Source organism: Clarias gariepinus, chromosome 6 (assembly GCF_024256425.1).
Source record: "Clarias gariepinus isolate MV-2021 ecotype Netherlands chromosome 6, CGAR_prim_01v2, whole genome shotgun sequence".
NCBI classification, from domain to species: Eukaryota; Metazoa; Chordata; class Actinopteri; order Siluriformes; family Clariidae; genus Clarias; species Clarias gariepinus.
In genome coordinates, this window is record NC_071105.1 from 14,672,152 (window position 1) to 14,694,554 (window position 22,403).

Sequence of the window (22,403 nt, forward strand, 5' to 3'; positions counted from 1 at the left end):
AATAATATTTAAAAAAAAGGGGGAAAAAAAAGGGAAAAATCCATGTTGAAAAACATTAAAATTACTAACTAGATTTTTCAACAGCATCTAAAAGACATTGGTGGATCAATGGTATGCTTCTCACTTCCCCTGCAGAGGGCCTAGGTTTGATTTGCAGCTACAGTATTGGGGCATTCTTAGTGTTAATCCCAACTCTGGGTAGAATATTTGTGTCAGGAGGGGGTATCTGGTACAAAACCTGTGCCAAGTTGTATGCAGATCAGATGGCTTGCTGTAGCGACCCTTTAATGGGAGCAGCTAAAAGAACAACATTCAGTGGTATTCAAGGTTTATTTTTGTAAAGAACAATGTTCTGTGCTATTATTTTCAGTTCAAACGTCTTTCACTGTTTCATGCTGTTTCATGGAACTGAAGGTTGCAATATTAATATGAGTGGCGCAGGTTAACAGTTCTAAAACCCGAGGCAAAACCGTTAACATAAGCAGGCAGACGGAATATAATACGCAAATTTGAAATTCAAAACATGGCAATAAGACTTAATAAAGAACCAGAATGTCAACACACAAAAAGTAAGGTGTGGTATGTGAGGTAATCACACACTAAGTGTTGCTTTGCAAAGTGTGAGTCTTTGCTTAAGTGTGTGTTTGCGACTGGTGGCTTTTACTGCAAAATGAGATCAACCAACTTTAACATGCAAAATGCAAAAAACATTACAAACAAATAAAAAAATATTTTCTGCACATTTTCTTTGTTTCATGTTACAAATGTTAAAATATTAGGTCAATATTGTAAATGTTGTATTGTAGAAAGTTGTATATAAATCCAGCTACTATAAAAACTGTAGTAATTTTGTATATACTTGATAAACAAGATTGCAACTGTGTTTTTGGCAATGTAAATACAAAAAAATGGCAATTTTATTATTTTATTTATAGACACCCTTATTCAGAGCAACGTACAATTTTTATCCCATTATACTTCTGAGCAGTTGAGGGTTAAGGGCGTTGCTCAAGGGCCTAATAGTGGTGGTAGTGGGCTTTAAACCTAGGATCTTAAACCATAATTCAATGTCTTAACCACTGTGCTACCCCTGATCCTAGACAGCTTGTGTAGTAAGCCATATTGGTAGCAGATTAAGAGGAAAAAAGTTCTGAAATTTGTTGCATATGAAACCTTTTTAATTACAAATATTGCTAAAGAACATGAGAATTATTAAAAACAACAAAAGGTAGTACACAGATACAGTAGTAACATCCTGTGAACATTCAATTTCTTTGGCTTAAAAATTATTTACATTTTTATCGAACACATTTAGCTAATTCACGGCAAGTGCCATTTTGTCCAGATGTTAGTTTAACTTCACTGTCTGATTAACATAAAGATGCAATAAGATGTTTTTGGATGCATTTGCAATGAAATTCACTGTTTTTTTTTTTTTGTTTTGTTTTTTTTGCAAAAATGTGTAAATTAAAATCTTTCAAAAACAGGATAGAACACAATTTGCAAAATATATGTTTTGTTACAGACTAATTTGTGTTTTTAAGGTAAATCATTTTTGAGTGAAATTGTGAAAAAATATTCATCACATTTTTACATTGTGTACATTATGAGAATTCAAGTGACTGTGAAGGTGGGCGAGATGGTAATCACAGGAAATTTCCATCTTTCTTTCTTTATGTAGAGCTGGTAATTAAGGGAGCTGGGACAAGACATGCTTGACATGATGAACATAAACACAAGTTCTATATTTTATCCAGCTATATTACAGTCTGTAAGGTCTGCTCAGATCAACAAATTTTGTAATGAAAATTATTGTATTAAATTAGAAAATAATTAAAAATAGAATAATTTTCTCTAGACATTTGGATTTCTCTGTACTTCCACAGCCCTGGCTATCATGCTAATATCACCACTGATACCATTATGTTTGTTATCTTTATTGCTTATATAGCCGAGTCAAGTCCATGCACTTCACATAGCTGCGTCATACAACTGCATTTTGAAATCTTGACACCATCATTTGTTGTATTCATATCTCCCATGTTGAGTTTAAGACATTAAACTTTACATTTTAATCTACTCAAATTTTTGCAGTTATTGTAATGACATTTACGGTTCTTAATTTGATTCCTCAAATTAAGTTTAAATTGCCAACTTTCTTTTTTTATGCAGGATTCATTACCACTCTGATTTATTTATGGATTAAATACACATAAATCCTGAAGGGCAAGATCTAATGGATTATCCAAGCTTGCTGGCCTTTAGGGTCTATTCATCAAAATTAAAAGGAATTCGTAATGCTTCAGAATTTCATTTTCTCTGTGGTACTTAATTTTTAATTGGCTTCCAGTCAGCACTGAATTGTAATAATTGCTCTCTGTTGAGATGAGGGTATGCTGAATGCATTTGGCAGCCTACAATAAAAAGGGATGTGGATGGTAAAAGTTTTCTGCTGGTTTCTGTCAGTGTAACGTTGTGATTTTCTGGCTCAGGCTACTGCAGTGACGATAAGAAGATGATTTGCAGATGTTTTTCTAATACATTGTAAACAGTAGTATCACAGTTACAGCTGCAAGCTTGACTTGCAACCATATACACCCATAAGTTTTGACATACAATATGGGCACCTAATATTGTGTAGATTCCCCTTGTGCATTAAAAACCGCTTTGCCCCATCCAGACAGGTGTGCTGTTGTGTGTTGGACCAAAAAGTTACCAGCAGATCCTTTAACCCCAATAAATTGCATGGTAGGGACTCCATTTCACAGATGCTCAAACTGACTAAGATCTAATGGAGAATTCAAAGGCTAAGTTGATGAACACTTAACATGTTTCTCAAACCATTATTGTGTGGCAGGGAGCATTATCCTGCTGAACGAGGCCAATGCCATCAGGGAATACCGTTGCAAATAAGGGGTGTACTTGGTCTGCAATAATGTTTAGTTAGGTGGTATGTGTCTACGTAGCATTCACATGAATGCCATTAAAATTGTGTTATGGCTTTAGCTTCTTGATGCTGTACTGTACACCAATTAGCCATAACATTAACACTTCAACTGCATATCAGGAAACTGGTGGCAGGATCATGAGCACCCAAGGCTCATTTATGCCTGTGAGGAGCACTTGCCAAAAACGTAAATGCTGGGCACAGTACGAAGGCTCCAGAACACCCAGTGCACCACAGCCCGGCATGCAGGGGACCTGACAGGCAAAGAGCACAAGGCCGCCGACCCAACCTCCAAAATCCTGAGATCTCAACCAATCAAGCACCCACAGGATGTCCCGGACAGAAGTGTCCAATCCACTGATTGTTGTGCCCCAACTAACAATCAACTTGAGGTTGATTAAGAGCATATAAAATGTGAAGAATCTGCAGATGAATAGATGGATAAAGGCTAGCAAACTAAAATAATTGCTTTGTGCATTAGAAACACCTGATTAGACATACCCATGATTGTCTACACAAAGAATTTTGTATATTTTTTTTTATTTTAGCATGTACCAGAAGAGTTACACTGCAGTAACAACAGTTATTTATATTAATCAATAATATACTATATGTCTAACGAGTCTAAGGAAATTTCATCTTTTGTTCCTTACAGATTAATGGTCTTTCAAATGGACTCCTTGAATGCAAGACATTACAGTAACCTGATTCTAGACTATAATAGCTTAAGTACAGTTGAGAGCAAGTGAATGAGCCGACACCCTTTACTCTGATGGGCCTGTGGGGAAGTATATGGAGACTCTACCTGCTAAACTAGAGAGGTGCCAGAATCTCAAGTTTTAGTGGATCAGCTAATCTGTAAGAGATGAGAGGGACATGAAAGGAGGTTTTCAGAAGACAGAGAGGGACTGTGTGAACATACAGACTGATGGTGCAGCTAATTCACATGGTTGTAACCCAATAATCTGAAACAGAATCCAGAGACAACAGACTAACCAACATGTGAGTGCACTATAAATCTGACTTTCACTTTTATTTGCACATTCGCTCACTATGTAAAACTAAACTGATTATATTGTGTATATTGGATTTATTAAATTGATGGATGGACAATACAGTTGTCAATACTGCAATACTTTTTTTTACTTTTTTTTCCAGACAATCACAAAGCTCTCCATTCTCATTTAATGTGACACCTTTGCACTTACATGCTATAGTCCACCAAAAAATAATTTAAATTATACACATTTAGTCAATGTGTTATTGTTCTACTAAATACAGTTTTTGCCATAAAACAATATATTATAAATATATTATATTATGAATTGTAAAAATATGAGTGTTTATTAAATTTAAACCTTAGCCATTGTCAAAAGGACAGAACATTTTAAAAGCATTTATGATTTATGTTATGAAAAAGTTAATTGTAAGCTAATTTGCTACAGCAATCTTTGGTAGCCATACAACATAATGTATGCTTTCATATACAGTATACTATGAGCTCTATAATTCTTTTTGACTGTGCATGAAAACATTTTGTGAAAAGTAGTCCATTGTGCACCATTTGGACTGCAAATAAAAGTAAGCTTCAACGACTTTTTAGTGTGCTGCATTTACACGTATAGCACTGTGGAATTCACAAATGTGATTGTTGTGTCTTTTTTCATACAGTAGTGGAATTAATTCTAATAAAAATGTGGTAGTTAACAGAAACACACGCAATTATTAATTCTTTGAATCTTTCTGTAAGGAGATGTTTAATTACCATTTAACATTTATGGAAGGTGTCTTCAGTCATATTATTATTATATTATAATATTACAGTTGCTAAAACAAGTAAGACTTACCATAATTCTGAAAGTGTTGGAAATGTAACCCTAATCTTTATTCTGCATAATTGCATTATGGATATTCTATATTTATACATGATGACATGGTGGTGCAGCAAGCGCGTTTGCAGCAAGATTTCTGGGTTTGTTTGGGTTACTGTTTGTGTTTACACCAATCAGCCATAAGATTATGACCACCTGCCTAATATTGAGTAGCTGCACTTTCTGCAATGCACTGTGTGTTCTGACACCTTTTTAATGGAACCATCATTAACATTTTCTGCAATTTGAGCTACAGTAGCTCTTCTATTGGATCGGACTACACAGGATTCCCCATGTGCATCAGAGAACCTTGGCTGCCTACTGTATCACACTGTTACAGGACCACTTTGAATAAGTCCTGACCACTGGGAACTGGCAACATTCTCAAGAGATTTTGGAGATGTTCTGACCTAGTCATTTAGCCATCACAATTTATGGGAAATGTTAGTTGGCAAGTGAACATTTTGTTCCTGAAAAAAAGGGACTAGCGTAAGAATTTGACAGGGCCAAATTATTATGGCTAGACGACTGTATCAGAGCAACTCCAAAACTGCATCTCTTGTAGGATGTTCTTGGTCTTTAGTGGTCAGGAATTACCAATAGTGATCCAAGGAAGGAAAATTGGTAAACCTGTGGCAGCGTCATGGGCGACCAAAGCTCATTGATGCACATGATGAGTGACGGCTGACCCACATAGTCCAATTCAATAGAAGACCTACGGTAGCTCAAAATGCAGAAAAGGCTAAAAGTTTTCAGAATACACACACACAGTGCGTCACTGTTTTGGTTTCAGAAAGAGGGCCTACTCAATATCAGGCAGATGGTCATTTGATGTAGTTCTTCCGTTTCATGCAGAATGCACAAAAAAGAGTATGAAGAAAACACGAGCAAGAAAAAAAAACTGCTACACTAGAGGAAAGGCAGAATCTCAAACCAAATGGACTTTTAGTGGATGAGCTAATTCTAAAGAGATGAAAGAAGCATGAACGAAGGTCTTCAGAAGAGAAAGAGGGACTCTCTGTGGAATTCTCAAAAAAACAACAACATAGTATTTTAAAAAGTGGTGTTGGGTGCATTATTTATTTTTAAATGTGGTAATTCTATATAATTTCTATAGTAACATTTAATTTACAGGGACACAACACAGTGTCTATTTCTTATAATAAATAGATTTTTTAAAATTTGGTGGTAAACAGAAATACATAGGACCATTGATAAGTTCAACCCTTCTGTAGGGAGAACTTATTTACTATTTACCACTAAAGACATTGGTAGGCAAAAAAATTCTGTGATATTGATTTATGTTGATCGTTTCTTGATGATGACAGAGGTAACACTGTCCCTCATTCTGAAAGTGTTTTACTTCCTATTCCACATTATGTGCATGAAGTGCATTATTGGTATTTTGTATCCTTACACGATGGCATGGTGGTGAATCTTGGGTTGGGTTACTGTTTGTGTTTGTGTTTGGCAGCAGGGTGGTGTAGTTGTCAGCACTGTCGCCTCGCACCTCCAGATTCTAGGTTCGATTCCCTCATTGAGTTTGGATGTTCTCTATGTGCTTGGTGGGTTTCCTCTGGGTTTCTCCCACAGTTCAAAAACATGCAGATTGGGCTAATTGGCATTTCCAAATCGCCTGTATTATGTGAACGTCCGAATGTTGAACAGAGGTCCTACTATGGTTGTACAAATGGGAATAGATCCAATGGTCACCATTGGCCTCCATGGTCCCTAGTTGGACTACAGGGGTTTCTAGGTGGATAGATGGATGGACTGATTAAGTTCTCCATACTGTATGTCTGCTTGGGTTTCCACTGACGTCACTGTAAACCCCCCATAGATGGAATGGCTATGCTGTATTGACCATGGGTGTCAATGGGTGTGAGTGTGTGTCCCATTCCGCGTGATCAACGCCATACCTGAATGGATAAACATTTTCCACTTTGCTACAAAACGGCCAAAGTTTAGGCGAAAGTTTATGGTGAATACCACTGATGACGTCATTAGAGCGAATTTCATGCAGTTCTTCCGCTTAGACAGGATGCACAGAAAATGTACGAATGAAAACACGTACAGTACAAGGAAATAAGAAAAGTTGGTATTAAAGACAAAACGTTGGGTTTGATGTCAGCCTCCGGTGGCGGCGGAGGTCACTGCAGCTTTGTGATTTGAGCACGAGAGAAAGAGAAAGAGGGAGGGAGGGAGAGTAGAGAGAGAGAGAGAGAGAGAGAAACAGAGGTCTATACTGCAGTCCCAAGGACATGCTGCCTCCCTCTTTCATTTATCCCTTAAAAACCCGCGCGTGCGCTTCCATTTTCGGGGTAAGTGCTTATCTGACTTGTTTTCAATCGCGTTTTTTTTAAATATCTGAACTACTATTGAAAAAAACATGCTTTAACCATCGCGTATATTCAGAAATAAGCGTTTTTTTGGAGGTTTAAAGTTTGTTTTGGTGCGTGTCGCGCGCGCCAGGAGCAAACCATTCATCAGAGAAAACGTGCTTCAGTCAAGTGGCACGCGCAGCGTTTCGTTATATTTATGGTATATACGTATATTTGTGTGTGTGTGTGTGTGTGTGTGTCTCACTGGGCCATTCTGTCAGTCTACTGGGGTTGAACAATAATACGTAGTGGAAAATACGTAGTAGTGTGATGTGTTTGTTAATATATAAAGAGAGAGAGAGAGAGAGAGAGAGAAGCCACGGTTGTATTACCAGAGGCCAGGGCTTCTACTAAAACCTCTGTAATGTAGGTAAACGTGGTTGATATCTCTCCACATCTGCCCATTGTGTGTGTGTGTAAACTATCCCAGCTCATAAATGTGCACATTGTGCTTACACACAATAGATGCCCTAAAAGAGAATGTCAAGGACGAGGTTTTAAGTCTTCTTTTAAAACCCATTGTTTGAAATGATCCATCCACAGCAGAGCATTATATCCTGTAGGTGATTCAGAGACACATTGTCTTCTTACTTTTTTTTTTTCTTTCCACCACCCATGTGCGAGAACAGTCTCATTTCCTGCCAGGAAAGGGACCGACAGGAGAATAAAGAAGCTTTCCAGGTCCTTGATGCTCGAGCTTGTGTATTCTTACGGAACAACTAGCAGCCTATGAAGATTTCCCAAAACAAACAAAAATCCTAAAGATTTGCATTTCCTAAGCCTAATGTAAGTCCCTTAGGAAATCCATCTTGAATGTGAATTTGAAGTATGTAGGTATGTGTAAACAGCTCTGTCCTTCTAACAGCCGATCAGTGTCCAGTGTAGTTATTTTTAATTTTTCGTACGTCTGCATCATTTACCCTTTACCATAATTGTAGGCTGTTGGTAGTCCGAATAGTCAGAATTCGCCAACACATCACCTCTAGGCTGTCAGACGTGTTGCCATGCATATTCAAAGGGTACAAATTCACTAGATTTAACACAGCTGGCGTGCTGCATCGTTTTTTGGTAACACCCTTGAAACATGTTTAAAAGAGGAATACACAGTGTCTAAATTTGTTACTGTTTTTACCCAAGATACACTGCCCTCTAAGTTATCACCCGAGAATAATTAATGGGTTGATCTTTTTGCAGACACTTTGCTAGTCTTTCACGGTATAAAATATTATTGTTATCGTGTGTTGGCTGTCCAAGCTAAATAAGGGCTGTGTGTGTGCGTGTGTGTGTGTGTGTGTGTGTATATATGAAAGAGAGAGAAAGAATGACAGAAAGAGATTGTGAGAGAAATATTTGGTTGTGCAGCATTTTACAGGGCCTGTTGCATGTTTAGTGTGGCAGAAATGTTTACTCCAAATCAGAGTAAACAGGATTCAGAGGAAGTCTTAGGCTTGCAGAGAAATTGTCACATTCATGAGCTTAGATTTTAAAGATGAACATTTTGTGCAGTCCAAGCAAGTCTTAACTGTAACATCTTTATAAGTCCTTAATTTAAAATAACAATAATAATAATAATAATAAAACACTTTAAGCAATTGGCACTGAGAGTCATCTCGCGGAGTTGTACAGTATAGTTCCATCCTCCATCCCTGTAAAAAAATTATTGCAGCATTTTAATAAACCACACATGCATTGAACATAATTGTGGCACTCTTTTGATTGATTTGTTTTTACTTTATTGATCATATTGCTTTGAAAATGCTAAACGTTTGGAACCTTGAATTATAGATATCTTTTAGACCTTCACAAATGTTACCTCTGGACATGTGCCAATAGTAAATTTGTTTATCACATTTGTATATATTACCTGACTTATTTTTTATGAAAGTTTATGCCACTATTTTATAAGAATAGACAGCTTCTTTTTTGTGCAAATGTTTATTATTCTGACTAGCACAGAATATTGCATACAGACCAAATTGCAACCTTTGCAATCACAAAAGGTTAAAGTTTATTACAGATCATATACACAGGTTACATATAGTCAGGACTGTTCAGAGTTTGTCTATAATTTAGGTATTTGTTTGTTTTCTTAGTACATTTTATTTGCAGATTAAATATTACAACAACAATTATTATAACAACCACTTAATGGGATAATTTGTCCAATTATCTGCTGTTAGCCTAGATATGTTTAAATACAAAATGGCACATTTAATAGTTGCATGTTAAAGCATAGTCACAATATGTGTTAAAATATGTAGATATTTTTTTAAATAAATTGTGCAGCCCAAATTCTAACATTCGTGACAATTGCCATGACAGTTTTGCTTTACATAATTTGTGCTTTACTTTGTAAAAAGAAAAATCCTTACTTTGTGTAAAGACTATACAGAAATTATGGATCATTCATCTACAGTGTAGAGATAGAAGTTTAGAGACTATTTAAAGACGCCTCAGCTCTTTCTAAAGATGACAAAAAGTGATACTGCTGGATTGAGATGCCATAGTGGTCTGTTTCTTGTTGTGTCCCGGCTGAATGCTTGTAAGACAGAACCACAAAGTGCTTTTCTGAAGTACCAAGAGCAGAGAGCAGGATAGCGCCAGCGTCAATAATTCATTAATTCAAAGAGGATATGTGCTGTTATGATGAGATAGAGGGAATATAACTGAACTTATGACTAAAGAGCACTTGCATTAGGTTCAGTCAGACACTCCTAAATTGCAGCCAGATGTGCAATTGAATCAGTATGTGAAGCATATGCCAGCTACTTGTGAATTTATTTTTTTATTTATATTTTTTGAGCTTCCAGCTCATCTTGGTATAATGGTTAATCAGAGGAAATTTTTGCGAAAAGCTTGCAAAGAGAATGTGCACTATAAGGTGATTGCCTTTTTTAATGTATTTGCTTAATTGGTTGATTTTTATATAACTTTAAAAAAAAATAATTCAGTGTTTGCTCTGAAAAAAAATATTTAATAGAGAACTGGAGGAAAATGAAACAAGGATTAAGTAACAGCATAATGTACTTGCATGCAGTCAACTACTTTATATTAGGAATGGGATTTACGAGGGATAGGATATAATAACCATACCTAGGTGCTTATTTCTTTTGTATTATGATTGTAAATGTATATACATTTTTATAAATATCCCAATTTGAAAAATCTTATTATTATTATTATTATTATTATTATGTTTCTGTAGAGTTAGTAATTTGAATTTAGAGCACGCCGCCTGTATGGTTAATAAGGGAACAACATTTTATCACCTCAAATGCAATCAATTAGAAAAAAAAATTATGTGTGTGTGTATATATATATATATATATATATATATATATATATATATATATATATATATACACACACACACACACACATATATATATATATATATATATATATATATATATATATATATATATATATATATATATATATATATATACACAACATATATGTATATATAAGTGAGCTGAACAGTAAACAGTGTGCCACTGCTTATTGGTAAATGGTGACCCCACCAGATTTGGCCTAGCTGTTTTCTCATTTCTTGGTGTAAATTTGAAAAACATGAGCTAATATGTTAATTTGTTTCCTCTCTGCATGCAAAGATTTCCTTGTTAGTTATATTGGCACCTTGGCTACTATTTGATGCCAGGTTTTTTCAACTGAACACTTGGTTTGTTGGTAAATAATCAGTAACCTTTGAGTTAACCCTGATTATTGGTACAGAACATGCTGTTGTGGCTCAGGTGCTCTACACAGAAGATTGCTGTGCGAGGATGTGAAATATAAGCAGCATTTGATTGAATTGGACTCTGATACAAAACATGGGGGCTGTTTCAGGAAAATGCATTTACAGGGCCATCAGGGCGGTTCAAGGGCGGTTCTTCATGATAGGCTGGTATTCCAGTCTTCCTTCCTGTTGTATTTATGCTGAAACATGATACGCCTTAGTCATGACTGAATGATCCTTGCTTAAAAAAATTGCTCCCATCAAGACAGCAGCTTGCAGAAATGAACTACCAACCCTGATCTAGTTCAAGTCCGTTAATCTGAGCTCATGTTTCCTCACTGTGTCCCTGCAGGAAAATGATTCCGGTCACGGAATTCCGTCAGTTCACGGAACAGCAGCCGGCTTTCCGAGTCCTAAAGCCGTGGTGGGATGTCTTCGCCGAATATCTCTCCGTGGTCATGCTCATGATCGGTGTGTTTGGATGCACACTACAGGTTAGTGCCAGACGTTTCGTCTTGCATGTCTGTGCTCAGCATTTGGATATCATTTGAATGCGACTCCCACTCCTTTCCTTGTAGAGAATTTAGCTCTGTTTGGGATTCATTGCATGAGAGACTTAAATGAAGGGCAATTAAGACATTCTTTGCAGATTGAAAGTAAACAGAGAACGTAACTTCAGACAGAGCAGCACAGCCTTTCTCTTGTGCAAAGAGTGGAAAGTAAACGCCCCCACACCACAGTCCAGTCACTCCAGCGCCATCTGTGCACAGACAGACCACTGTTGCCTGATGTGTGCTTAATAGGGCAGTGTTACTTTGCTTACAGGAAGGAGAAGCAATTCCAGCAGGCGCACACAAACACGGATAGGCTCCTCCCTCCCATGCACAGCCCTGCTTGTAAAAATTGAGTTTTTCCTGTATTCTGCCTTTTTTCTCCACCTCTAAGCAGTCATGTGTCTGCTCTGTTTCTTTATCTAAGTTCCTGTGTATGATCCTAATAATCATTTAGATTAAACAAACAGCTTTGATTAGATCAGTTGGATGTGGGTGGGAATATCCACCCCATCTCAGCTTGTGGAAAGCTTGTTAATAGTGCTAGATTATTTACATGAGTTTGCATCACGAAGCCTGGAAAATAATGACAGTTGTTGACTCTCTAATTAAGTTTTTTTTTCCTGCCATCGTGTATCGCCCTTTATAAATAGAAAAAAATGAGCACCCAGTTCCGCTAAAAGGCTGTGCGGTTTGAGGCTGATTGAGTGGTCCTGGAGCGCATTATGCAGGTTTTATGAGTTCTTTCAGAGCTGATGAGAGAAATGCACTGTGAACAGAAACAAGCCATGGACACAATGCTGTTGATCTTTGCCCCAAGGGGTTATTGAGAAGTCTGGTTCTCCTGAGTGTTTTTTTTTCTCTATTCATCAGCTGATTGTGCCCTTTGTTATGAAAGAAACTCCAGACAGGGTGTCTCACACAAAGCAGATTGTCATTCAACTACAAGACATACAGCTTTCACAATAAAGGGGGTGGGCGGGGGCAAGACATGCTTCAGAATCATGGCATTAATTCATTAGTAATTTGGGTTTATAACCAAACCAATAGCCATGAATGAGCTGCTCTCTTTTTATTTTATTTTTTTAATATTTTTTTATCAAAAAAAAATATATATATATATTTGAGCATGTTTGTACCATTTAAGTGAGCATGTCTCCCCCTGGAGTCTCCTGGAGTCATGAGCATAACCACTCATTTCCTGTTTGAATCACACTGATGTCAATATACTAAAATAGAACGTGACCATCCCATGCTCCAAATCATTTTATTTAATTAGATGAGCTCATTTTTGTACAATTTGGCATTTTAGTTTAGGAGAAAAACAAATCCTTATGTTTTAATAGATGTTTCTTATTTTTATTTTATCTTCCCAGAAGAAGAACTGCACAGGGATTTAAGTGGTTGAAAGACATTAGAAAATTCATACATCAAAGTGAAACTCAATCATACTGGCTTATAATGTTTTAATATTGACATAGTTTCTCCATTACCATTTCAGGTAATGCAAGACAAGATAATTTGTCTTCCTCAAACTGTGTATGCGCCGAACAAAACGTTGCCTTCAGTAAACCAGACGGCGCTCATGAGGGATCCGACCAATTCGTCTCTTCCACCTGTCTCCTCAGTGCCTGTATCCTATGAGATGAAGGGACTCAAAACCAACCTGGATTTGCAGCAGTACAGCTTTGTAAACCAGCTGTGCTATGAAAAAGCTCTGCATTGGTATGCCAAGTATTTTCCTTACCTGGTGCTCATACACACCCTTGTGTTCATGGTGTGCAGTAATTTCTGGTTCAAGTTTCCTGGATCAAGCTCAAAAATTGAACACTTCATCTCCATATTGGGCAAATGTTTTGATTCTCCATGGACTACGAGGGCTCTGTCTGAGGTTTCAGGAGAGAGTCCAGAGGAGAAAGACCACAAAAAGAACAGTGCAAGTAAATCAAACCTTAATATTTCCACTGAAGAGGGTAACCTGGAGAAAACCCAGTCACTGAGATCGATCCCTGAAAGGATTGTGGTGGACAAACCAACAGCGAGTGCACTTGACAAGAAGGAAGGAGAACAAGCCAAAGCATTGTTTGAGAAGGTGAAAAAGTTCAGACTTCACGTGGAGGAAGGGGATTTGTTGTACCTCATGTATGTTCGACAGACCGTTATCAAAGTGATTAAGTTTGTTCTTATTGTTGCCTACAACACGCTTCTGGTGTCGAAGGTTAGGATTACAGTCCAGTGCGAAGCAGATGTAGAAAATATGACTGGCTACAAAAAGTTTTTGTGCAATCACACAATGGCCCATCTCTTCTCCAAACTCTGTTACTGCTATTTGTGTTTTGTGATTGTCTATGGATTAACGTGCCTTTATACATCATACTGGCTTTTTTACCGTTCCCTGAAAGAGTATTCTTTTGAATATGTGCGGCAGGAGACTGGAATCGATGACATCCCTGATGTCAAGAATGATTTCGCTTTTATGTTGCACTTGATTGACCAATATGATCCACTCTATTCCAAGAGGTTTGCAGTGTTTCTGTCTGAGGTTAGTGAAAACAAGCTAAAACAACTTAACCTAAACCATGAGTGGACAGTGGACAAACTTCGCCAAAAGCTACAGAGCAATGCCAGCGACCGGCTGGAGCTTCAGCTCTTCATGCTCTCAGGGCTTCCAGATACAGTCTTTGAGGTCATCGAGCTGCAATCGTTAAAATTGGAGATTATTAATAATGTCACGATCCCTGCATCAATCTCCCAGCTGGAAGATCTTCAGGAGCTTTCTCTGCACCAGTGTGCTCTGAAAATCCACACAGGGGCCCTTTCTTTCCTAAAGGAAAACCTTAAGGTTCTGCGTGTGAAGTTTGATGACAACCGTGAGCTTCCTCTGTGGCTCTACAGCCTCAGAAACTTGGAGGAACTCCACCTTAATGGATCTCTGAGTCCAGATGCATCAAAGAACATAACCCTAGACTCTCTACGTGACCTGAAGTCCCTTAAGACCTTGACACTCAAAAGCAACCTTACGAAGATCCCCCAGTCCATTGTGGATGTGTCTAGCCACCTGCAGCGCCTGTACGTGCACAATGACGGCACCAAGCTGGTCATGCTCAACAACCTGAAAAAAATGGTGCATCTTATAGAGCTTGAGCTGGTTCATTGTGACCTTGAACGCATTCCACATGCCATCTTCAGTCTGACCCACCTGCAGGAGCTGGACTTGAAAGAGAACAGCTTACGCTCTGTTGAGGAGATCATTAGCTTCCAGCACCTCCGGAAACTCACTTGCTTAAAGCTGTGGCACAATGCAATCACTCACATCCCTGAGCACATCAAGAAGTTGGGCAGTCTGGAACGACTCTATTTTAGTCACAATAAGATTGAGATTTTGCCTTCACATCTGTTTCTGTGCAACAAGCTACGCTATCTTGACCTTTCCTTTAATGACATCAGCTTCATTCCTCCAGAGGTAGGAGTTCTCCAGAGCCTTCAGTACTTCTCTCTCTCTAGCAACAAAATTGAGAACCTCCCAGATGAACTCTTCTTCTGCAAGAAGCTGAAGACCCTCAAGCTCGGGAGAAACATGCTCTCTGTGCTCTCACCAAAGATTTCCTACCTGGCTTCACTGACTTATTTGGAGTTAAAGGGCAATCATTTTGAAGTTTTGCCCGCTGAGCTTGGCTCCTGTCAAGCTTTGAAGCGCAGTGGCCTTGTGGTGGAAGACACCCTGTTTGACACTCTGCCTTCAGACGTCAGGGATAACATGAAAGCTGAGTGATCTGTCTTACCTTTTGGTAAAGTTCCTCAAATGTTTAAAAAAGGCAGCATTACTAATTATTTTTTAACTGAACCGGTATCACACTCAACTTTTTGACGTTTACAGGTGACTACATGCTTTTAAATGCTTGTTTTAATCTTATTAAAAAATATTAAAGGAATCTTTGAAGTAGAACTTAGTGTTGTACCTGACAGTTGATGTTGAAAGAAAAATTACAGTAGATCCTTCATTTATATAAGCACCTTATTGGGTAATCTAGAAATCTGAATACTATATCGAAGAATAAAGATTTCAGTGTTGATGTGTATTCACAGAAAGTTCTCGAATTGCATGTATTATATTACTAATAATCGTGAGGATTTTATTATCTATGTGAAGGTTTAAATGAACCATGCTAGCCTACCAAACTGCAGTATTTGCCTCTGTAAAGATTAAATGACCTTTGCAACCTCTTTATAGTTGCTGACAGGGGTGATCAATGGAGAAGGGCTTATTTTTTACATTGGTCGTATACTGTGTTTTTCCCTTGGATCCTACCTGTTAAATGCATAATTGTTTTTTTACACTAAACCAATTTCAGTGAGCAAGTGGCTCAATAATTAAAGCAGAGCGGAATACAAGGCTACTGCAGAGGTGCTGCCATGCGCAGTCTGTTTGTAGCATTTGTGACGATAAATCAATGTTTTTTTTTCTCTCAAAAAAAAAAAATTAAACCATACAGATGAAATTATTGAGGAAAAGTTAATTCATTGAAGAGTAAACCAAACCAAAGTTGTTGATTCTGGTAGTGTGAAATTTCACTTTATGCCTACTTTGACAATGTTCACAGTCATCAGTCTTGAGAGCCTGTACACTAAACCAGTTGCTTAATGTTAGAGTGGTGACGACAGACTTTTTTATTGCCCTTCCCCAATCTTATCCACCAACAAATGTTGGGGTAGTTGTGGGAGTATAAAAAAAAATGTTCTTTAAGGTCTACTAGAATTCTGCCACCTCTGCTACTACAACACTAACAATTTGCACTGAAACATTAACAAGCCATCATCTAATTTAACAACATTTAGCATGTGTATAAAGTATGTGTAGAAACTGTAGAAATTTTATCGAAATATACTTGTATAGATATAGTACTGCTTTCTTGAATTATGTAGTCTACTTGTTGGTTCACTGGAGTGTGTGAAGGATTTCGGCGTTAGGTGAGAGTGAATGGTGTCACCACAATTACTTAATTGTTCTCAGGTAATCTGTCTAGTTCTTTTTTTTTTTTGCATCAGTGTTTCAGAGTTTTACTGATGTTCATGACAAGCTGAAGGAACTCCTGTCAAAATATACCTCCTATAAAGATACATGAGTCACACTTCATGCTATTATAAGCTGTTTCTTAATTTACAAATTTCATATAGTATTGTTAAGTGTTTCATAGCTAGACTGATATAAGCGTTCCAATTTCGCTCTTCTGGCTTTTACAATCTTTTTCTACAGTGACAATTGTTCGCATTCACTTCTCAAAAATAGGTTTTTACTGCTTGTTGTCTTTTTATTTATTTATTTTTTTGTGCCGCTACCTTCCTGAAGCTTACATACCAGGTATTCAGCTAGAACCAAAAAAATGTTAGTGTTTTAGTTAGATTTTTCTTTAAGCTTTAGATTAGTTAGATGTACTAGACTTTTATGGGTTTGTTTCAGAGCTGGAAAAGTGTGCCTATTAAAAAGGGAGCATTAAATATGGACTCTCTTAATTGCCAGTAATTGCCTTTGCACTGTTTTACTGTAAAATTTTATACTTCTGCTTGCTGTAGTTTCAACTTTTTTTTTTTTTCCTGTGCAGAAAGATTTGCTTACCACAAAACAATAAAGATACAGAACATTCTGTGCATGCATTTTGTCTTTGAAAATCTGTCAAATAACCTTGGTATTTGTTGCATACAGGCATTGTAGCCCTACTGAAATGTGGGTTTGTTCATTTAATTAACAGCTATGAATGTATTACTAAGTTAATAATGCAGCTAATTTTTTAAATATATATTGTAATGATTCAGTTACTTGTTACATGTACCTTACCTTACAGCACAGTGAAATGTCATTTTTTTTTTGCATATCCCAATTAGGAAGCCGGGGTCAGAGCGCAGGGTCAGCCAGGATATAGCGCCCCTGAAGCAGATAGGGTTAAGGGCCTTGTTTAAGGGGTTAACAAAGGCAACTTGGCGGTGCTGGGGCTTGAACTCCTGACGTTCTGATCAGTAACTTAGTAACCCGTAGGCTTTAATGATTGAGCCACCACTGCCCATATGCAAATACATTATATATAAATTATCAATCTGTTGAATTTTAAAATGAACGGACAAAATTTTCATGTGGAATGAAGGTGTGAGTGTGTTTATTAAGTAGATTTTAATTGCACACTCAGCACCAACTGTTGAATTTTGAGATGAATTAATGTTTTTTTTTCAATGTTGATTATTTTTTTAAATAATGATACTAGATGTGTCTGTAACTTTGAGTGGAATTTAATGGCACGCTCATAAGCACATATTTTTTTTTTTTTTTTTGATCAAATATTTTTATTGTGTATATTCAGAGACATGTACAACACAGAGTAGCCATGAAATACACAGTAAAGACAATATAAAATAACAATAACAATAACAAAAACCCTCCCCCCAACCCACCCTTGGCGACACCCTAACCATCCCGCCCTGGATCTCAGAGTATGATATAAATAGAGAAAATATATGTAAATACAATACAAAAACATAAATCTAGTTCCTTATGAACAATTGCACTGCACTCGTTCTTTAATCAGATTATAAGCTGCATCCCATGCAATAATTGTTTTCTGACTGGCTACATGCATCCGGGCTACGGATCTCTCCATCATAACAATGTCTAACAAGGAGTTGGCCCATCGTTGCCATGACAAAACATGAGGTGGCTGCCATCGCAATGCCAACATTTTCTTAGCTGCAGTGAGTCCAGCCAACAGTATGCCCCTTTGTTGGAGAGAGAGTCCTAAACTGGAATCATCATTGAGCAGGAGTAGGGAAGGAGAAAGGGGGACAGTGACCTCAAGCAAATCACTCAAGGTAGCGGAAATTTGTTTCCAGAAGGCAGACACGTTGGGACAATCCCAATACATGTGCATAAATGACCCTACAGCATTGAGAGTGCAAAGGTCACAATTAGGAGATGTAATAATCTTCATAGCGTAGAATCTTCCTGGGAGTTAAATACATCCTGTGTATAAATTTATAGTGTATTAATTGGTGGTCAGGATTTTTGGAGGTGTCATATAAATTTTTCCATATTGTGTCCCAACAACTATTTCCCATTTCTACCTCTCCAACCAATGTGAGATCCCTACTCCACACACTCTCTGCTGGCAGCGGTGTACGAGGGTCAGAGATAAATTTGTAGAGTTTGGAAACCAACCCACGGGTTTGTTTTTGTGGCGCACATAACTGATGCAACGGATGGGTCAGCAGTGGAACACCCCAAGGGACACCATATGCCTTCATGGCAGATCTCAATTGCAAATAAAAGAAAAATGATGTACCGGGTAGGTCATATTCAGCTTGTAAATCACTAAAAGCACGCAAACCATCTTCATTAAACAGGTCATTAAAAACATTCACACCCTTATTTCTCCATGATGGAAAAGAGATGGGTTTTTTCCCAATAAGTAGAGAAAAACTATTAAATACGGGAGAGTGCTTATGCCATTTTAAATCTACCTTAGTATGGTTCATTACTGTATGGCAAATCCTAAGTGGGTAGGAAATTATAGGGCCTAGATGTGATTTAGCCTCTTTAGGTGGTATATTAGAATACACTAAATCTTGAAGCCTATAGGGTTGAGAAATATTCTCCTTAATTAATTTCCAGGAGACTGAGGATACCGGGTTAAACCATGTAGATATTGGTCGAAGCACAAAAGCCCAGAAGTACATCTTAAAGTTTGGTAAACCCAATCCGCCCTGTGTCTTATCCCGTTGAAGGGTTTTTATTCTAAGACGCTGTCTCTTCCCATTCCATATAAATTTCGATATAAGAGAATGTAATTTATCCCAATAACCCTTAGAGGGAGGGAGGGGAATCATTGAAGAATAAAAATTTACTCGGGGAAGACTGTCCATTTTAACTACTGATATGCGGGCTTGTAAAGAATTTGGAAGCTTTGACCAACACTCTATATCCTTTCCAATTTGATTATATATGCTCTGAAAGTTATGAGCTGCAATGCGAAATATAGAAGGGGAAATATCAACTCCGAGATATCTAAACTGATTCACCACTGGAATACTAGAGGGCAGAGGCCTAATAGAATGAACTGAATTCAAGTGCATTAATGAAGACTTAGTCCAATTGATCTTATATCCAGATAATGAGCTGAATTTATCAAAGGTGAATAATAAATGTGGAAGAGAGGAACCTGTGTCACCAACATAAAGAAGAATATCATCTGCATATAATGATATACGGTGTTTAGTGCTCATAAGCATATATTAAAAAGTTTACAGCGCCATCTGTTGAATTTTGGGATAAGCTAATTTTTTTTTTTTAGGGTCGATTTATTTTATTACTTTTTTAAATAATATAAAGGTGTTCTCATTTAAATTTCAAAGTAGCATATCTTCTCTTCCCATGAGCCGATTGCTTACGTATATGCTACCTCAAGCTTGGGCAAATACCCCTGTGAAAACCTCATTTTAATTAATTCAGTAGTTTTTACATGATGCATGCACAACAAACAGAGACAAAAATTTAAAAAACATCTTGCAGCATTCTTATACTCATTATTACACATAAATGATTTGCATATTACATAATTAAATAAATCACACACACCAGTTTTATTATATATTTTTAAAAATTGCATCCGTAATTACTAAGATCAAATTGTTGAATATATATATATATATATATATACACTCAACAAAAATATAAACGCAACACCTTTGTTTCTGCTCCGATTTTTCATGAGATGGACTTAAAGATCTAAAATTCATTCCAGATACACAATATTACCATTTCTCCAATCAGTCTAAATGTGTGATAGTGAGCACTTCTGCTTTGCTGAGATAATCCATCCCACCTCACAGGTGTGCCACATCAAGTTGCTGATCTGACATCATGAGTAGTGCACAGGTGTACCTTATACTGCCCACAATCAAAGGCCACCCTGGAATGTGCAGTTTTTTGCTTTATTGGGGGTCTGGGGACTCAGAACCGGTCAGTATCTGGTGTGACCACCATTTGCCTTATGCAGTGCAACACATTTTCTTCGCATAGAGTTTATCAGATTGTCAATTGTGGCCTGTGAAATGTTGGTCCACTCCTCTTCAATGGCTGTGCGAAGTTGTTGGATATTAGTGGGAACTGGTACACAATTATTGCTAGTAGGAAGATATGGATTGAATCAATATTTTTGTTTGTATCGTCTATGAAGTTAACTAGATGCACACTACTAAATGAAAAGTGCATCCATTAGACACCGCTCAGTGTTCAGATGATACTCGCCTGGGCCTATTTAATTTCTGACATGCTTCTCGACCTTGACTGCCATGCCACTCAGATAACTGTCACGTTGCGTGTGAGAGGGAAGCCAGTAGCGATGTCACATGATTTTTAATGTCTTGCCCTGTTTTTAGAAAGCAAAGACTGACAGTATCAGATGCTGAAGCTATTTATCAGCATCTATATTTATCCTGGAGAAATATTTCAGATTTCTGCACAGATGCAGCTAAGCATGAATGATAGTAATGGACCGTGTTGTGGCTTGTCAAGTCAGCATTTTCTTTGTGGTTTCATGTCAGCCAGGAAGTTATATAGTGCATTATATTTGTCAGATTTAAATCACTTCCTTAAATAATTCAGTTTGGTATTTTCATTAAATACTTTATGTACTGCAATCAGTAATGTTTGCTTTATACATAAATAACAGAAAGACTCTTGGTCTGATTAAACATCAGAAAAACCCACATTACTGAGAAGCAAATGTGAGTGCATTTAATGTGATTAGACACCAAGATGGCAGTATAACATAATAAAAGGCACCAATATGGCTGTGTTGTACATAAACTAGGCTGTGGTTTCCTGTTTGGTTTGTATGTTGTTTTGCTTTTCTTTTCCCAGTGGTACAATTCTTCTTCATAGATCCTTAAAGCAACAGCACATAATATTGCTTGGTTAAAATGACAGAACAAGGAAAATCCCGGTTGAGTCAGGGAGGAAAAACACTTTTGATTTTGAACATGAAACTATATAACAAGCAGAACGAGGATGTTCGTAAAGGAGTAGGAAGAAGTATAAACTTGCATATATACTTTAAATCATGGTGTTCCTGAGAGGGTCACCCTGATTTTTATTGTAGCAGGAACTCAGTGATTCAGTCAGAGCTGTCAGGTTCAGTGGGAAATTTCACATCCACACTTCATACAGCAGTGCACACACGCCCCATATTATCATGCCTGCAATTAGTCTGGCTAAAGACCTGTCCCAATTTTCCACTACACCGCCACAGGCATCATAGAATAATTTTTCCTAAAACTGTTTTTGTTCCCTAGACCTGCATGAACAGCACACCAACAGATCCTAACAGAGAGAAGCCTTTCTAGTTTAACAAGGCCATGTGTTTATCCAGCATGCCCACTCAACAGCTACGTCATTGATGTCACATTTGATGTGCAAGTTTCATTCTCTTAACACTTCTCTAACACTTGAAGACGAGCACAAGCTTCTGTAATAAACTACATCCAAGACTACTAACATTTATGTAATATGTCCTCCAGTACTGTGCCTTACTATTTAGGCTTTTTATTTACAGTGCAGAATAAAGTGCAGAAACTGATATGTATTATTTGCTTTTCGCAGCCTTTTGAGAAACCAGTGCTGATGAAAGCATGGCAGTATTATGAAATATTCAACAAGTAGATTGCAATAGCGTTTTTCTACCAGAGAGGGCATTATTTCCAAATGTCATGAGTTGACATGAGTTTAAAACCAATGCATAGACCTTATTAATTTATTATTATTTTTTTTTTACAAAAATCAAAACTAAGGTGTTTTTTAATTTGTTAATGCATTTAGCTTAAAATGAAACCAGATGTTTAAATGTGCAGTTCATACATTTTTTTCAAGCAAAT

At 37.3% G+C, this 22,403-nt stretch overlaps 1 protein-coding gene across 2 annotated transcripts; it reads left to right on the forward strand.

Moving 5' to 3' along the window:
* Positions 1-7,045: 7,045 nt before the first annotated feature.
* Positions 7,046-17,137, forward strand: lrrc8c (leucine rich repeat containing 8 VRAC subunit C). Of its 2 annotated transcripts, none has more exons than XM_053499166.1 (3): positions 7,046-7,139; positions 11,291-11,432; positions 12,991-17,137. In XM_053499166.1, exons 2-3 carry the CDS (start codon positions 11,295-11,297, stop codon positions 15,259-15,261), a joined length of 2,409 nt encoding a protein of 802 aa, XP_053355141.1. In that variant the 5' UTR covers positions 7,046-7,139; positions 11,291-11,294; the 3' UTR covers positions 15,262-17,137. The 2 variants fall into 2 exon arrangements, with proteins under 2 accessions (XP_053355141.1, XP_053355140.1); XM_053499165.1 differs by lacking the exon at positions 7,046-7,139 and adding an exon at positions 7,851-7,985.
* The last annotated feature ends 5,266 nt before the right edge of the window (positions 17,138-22,403 follow it).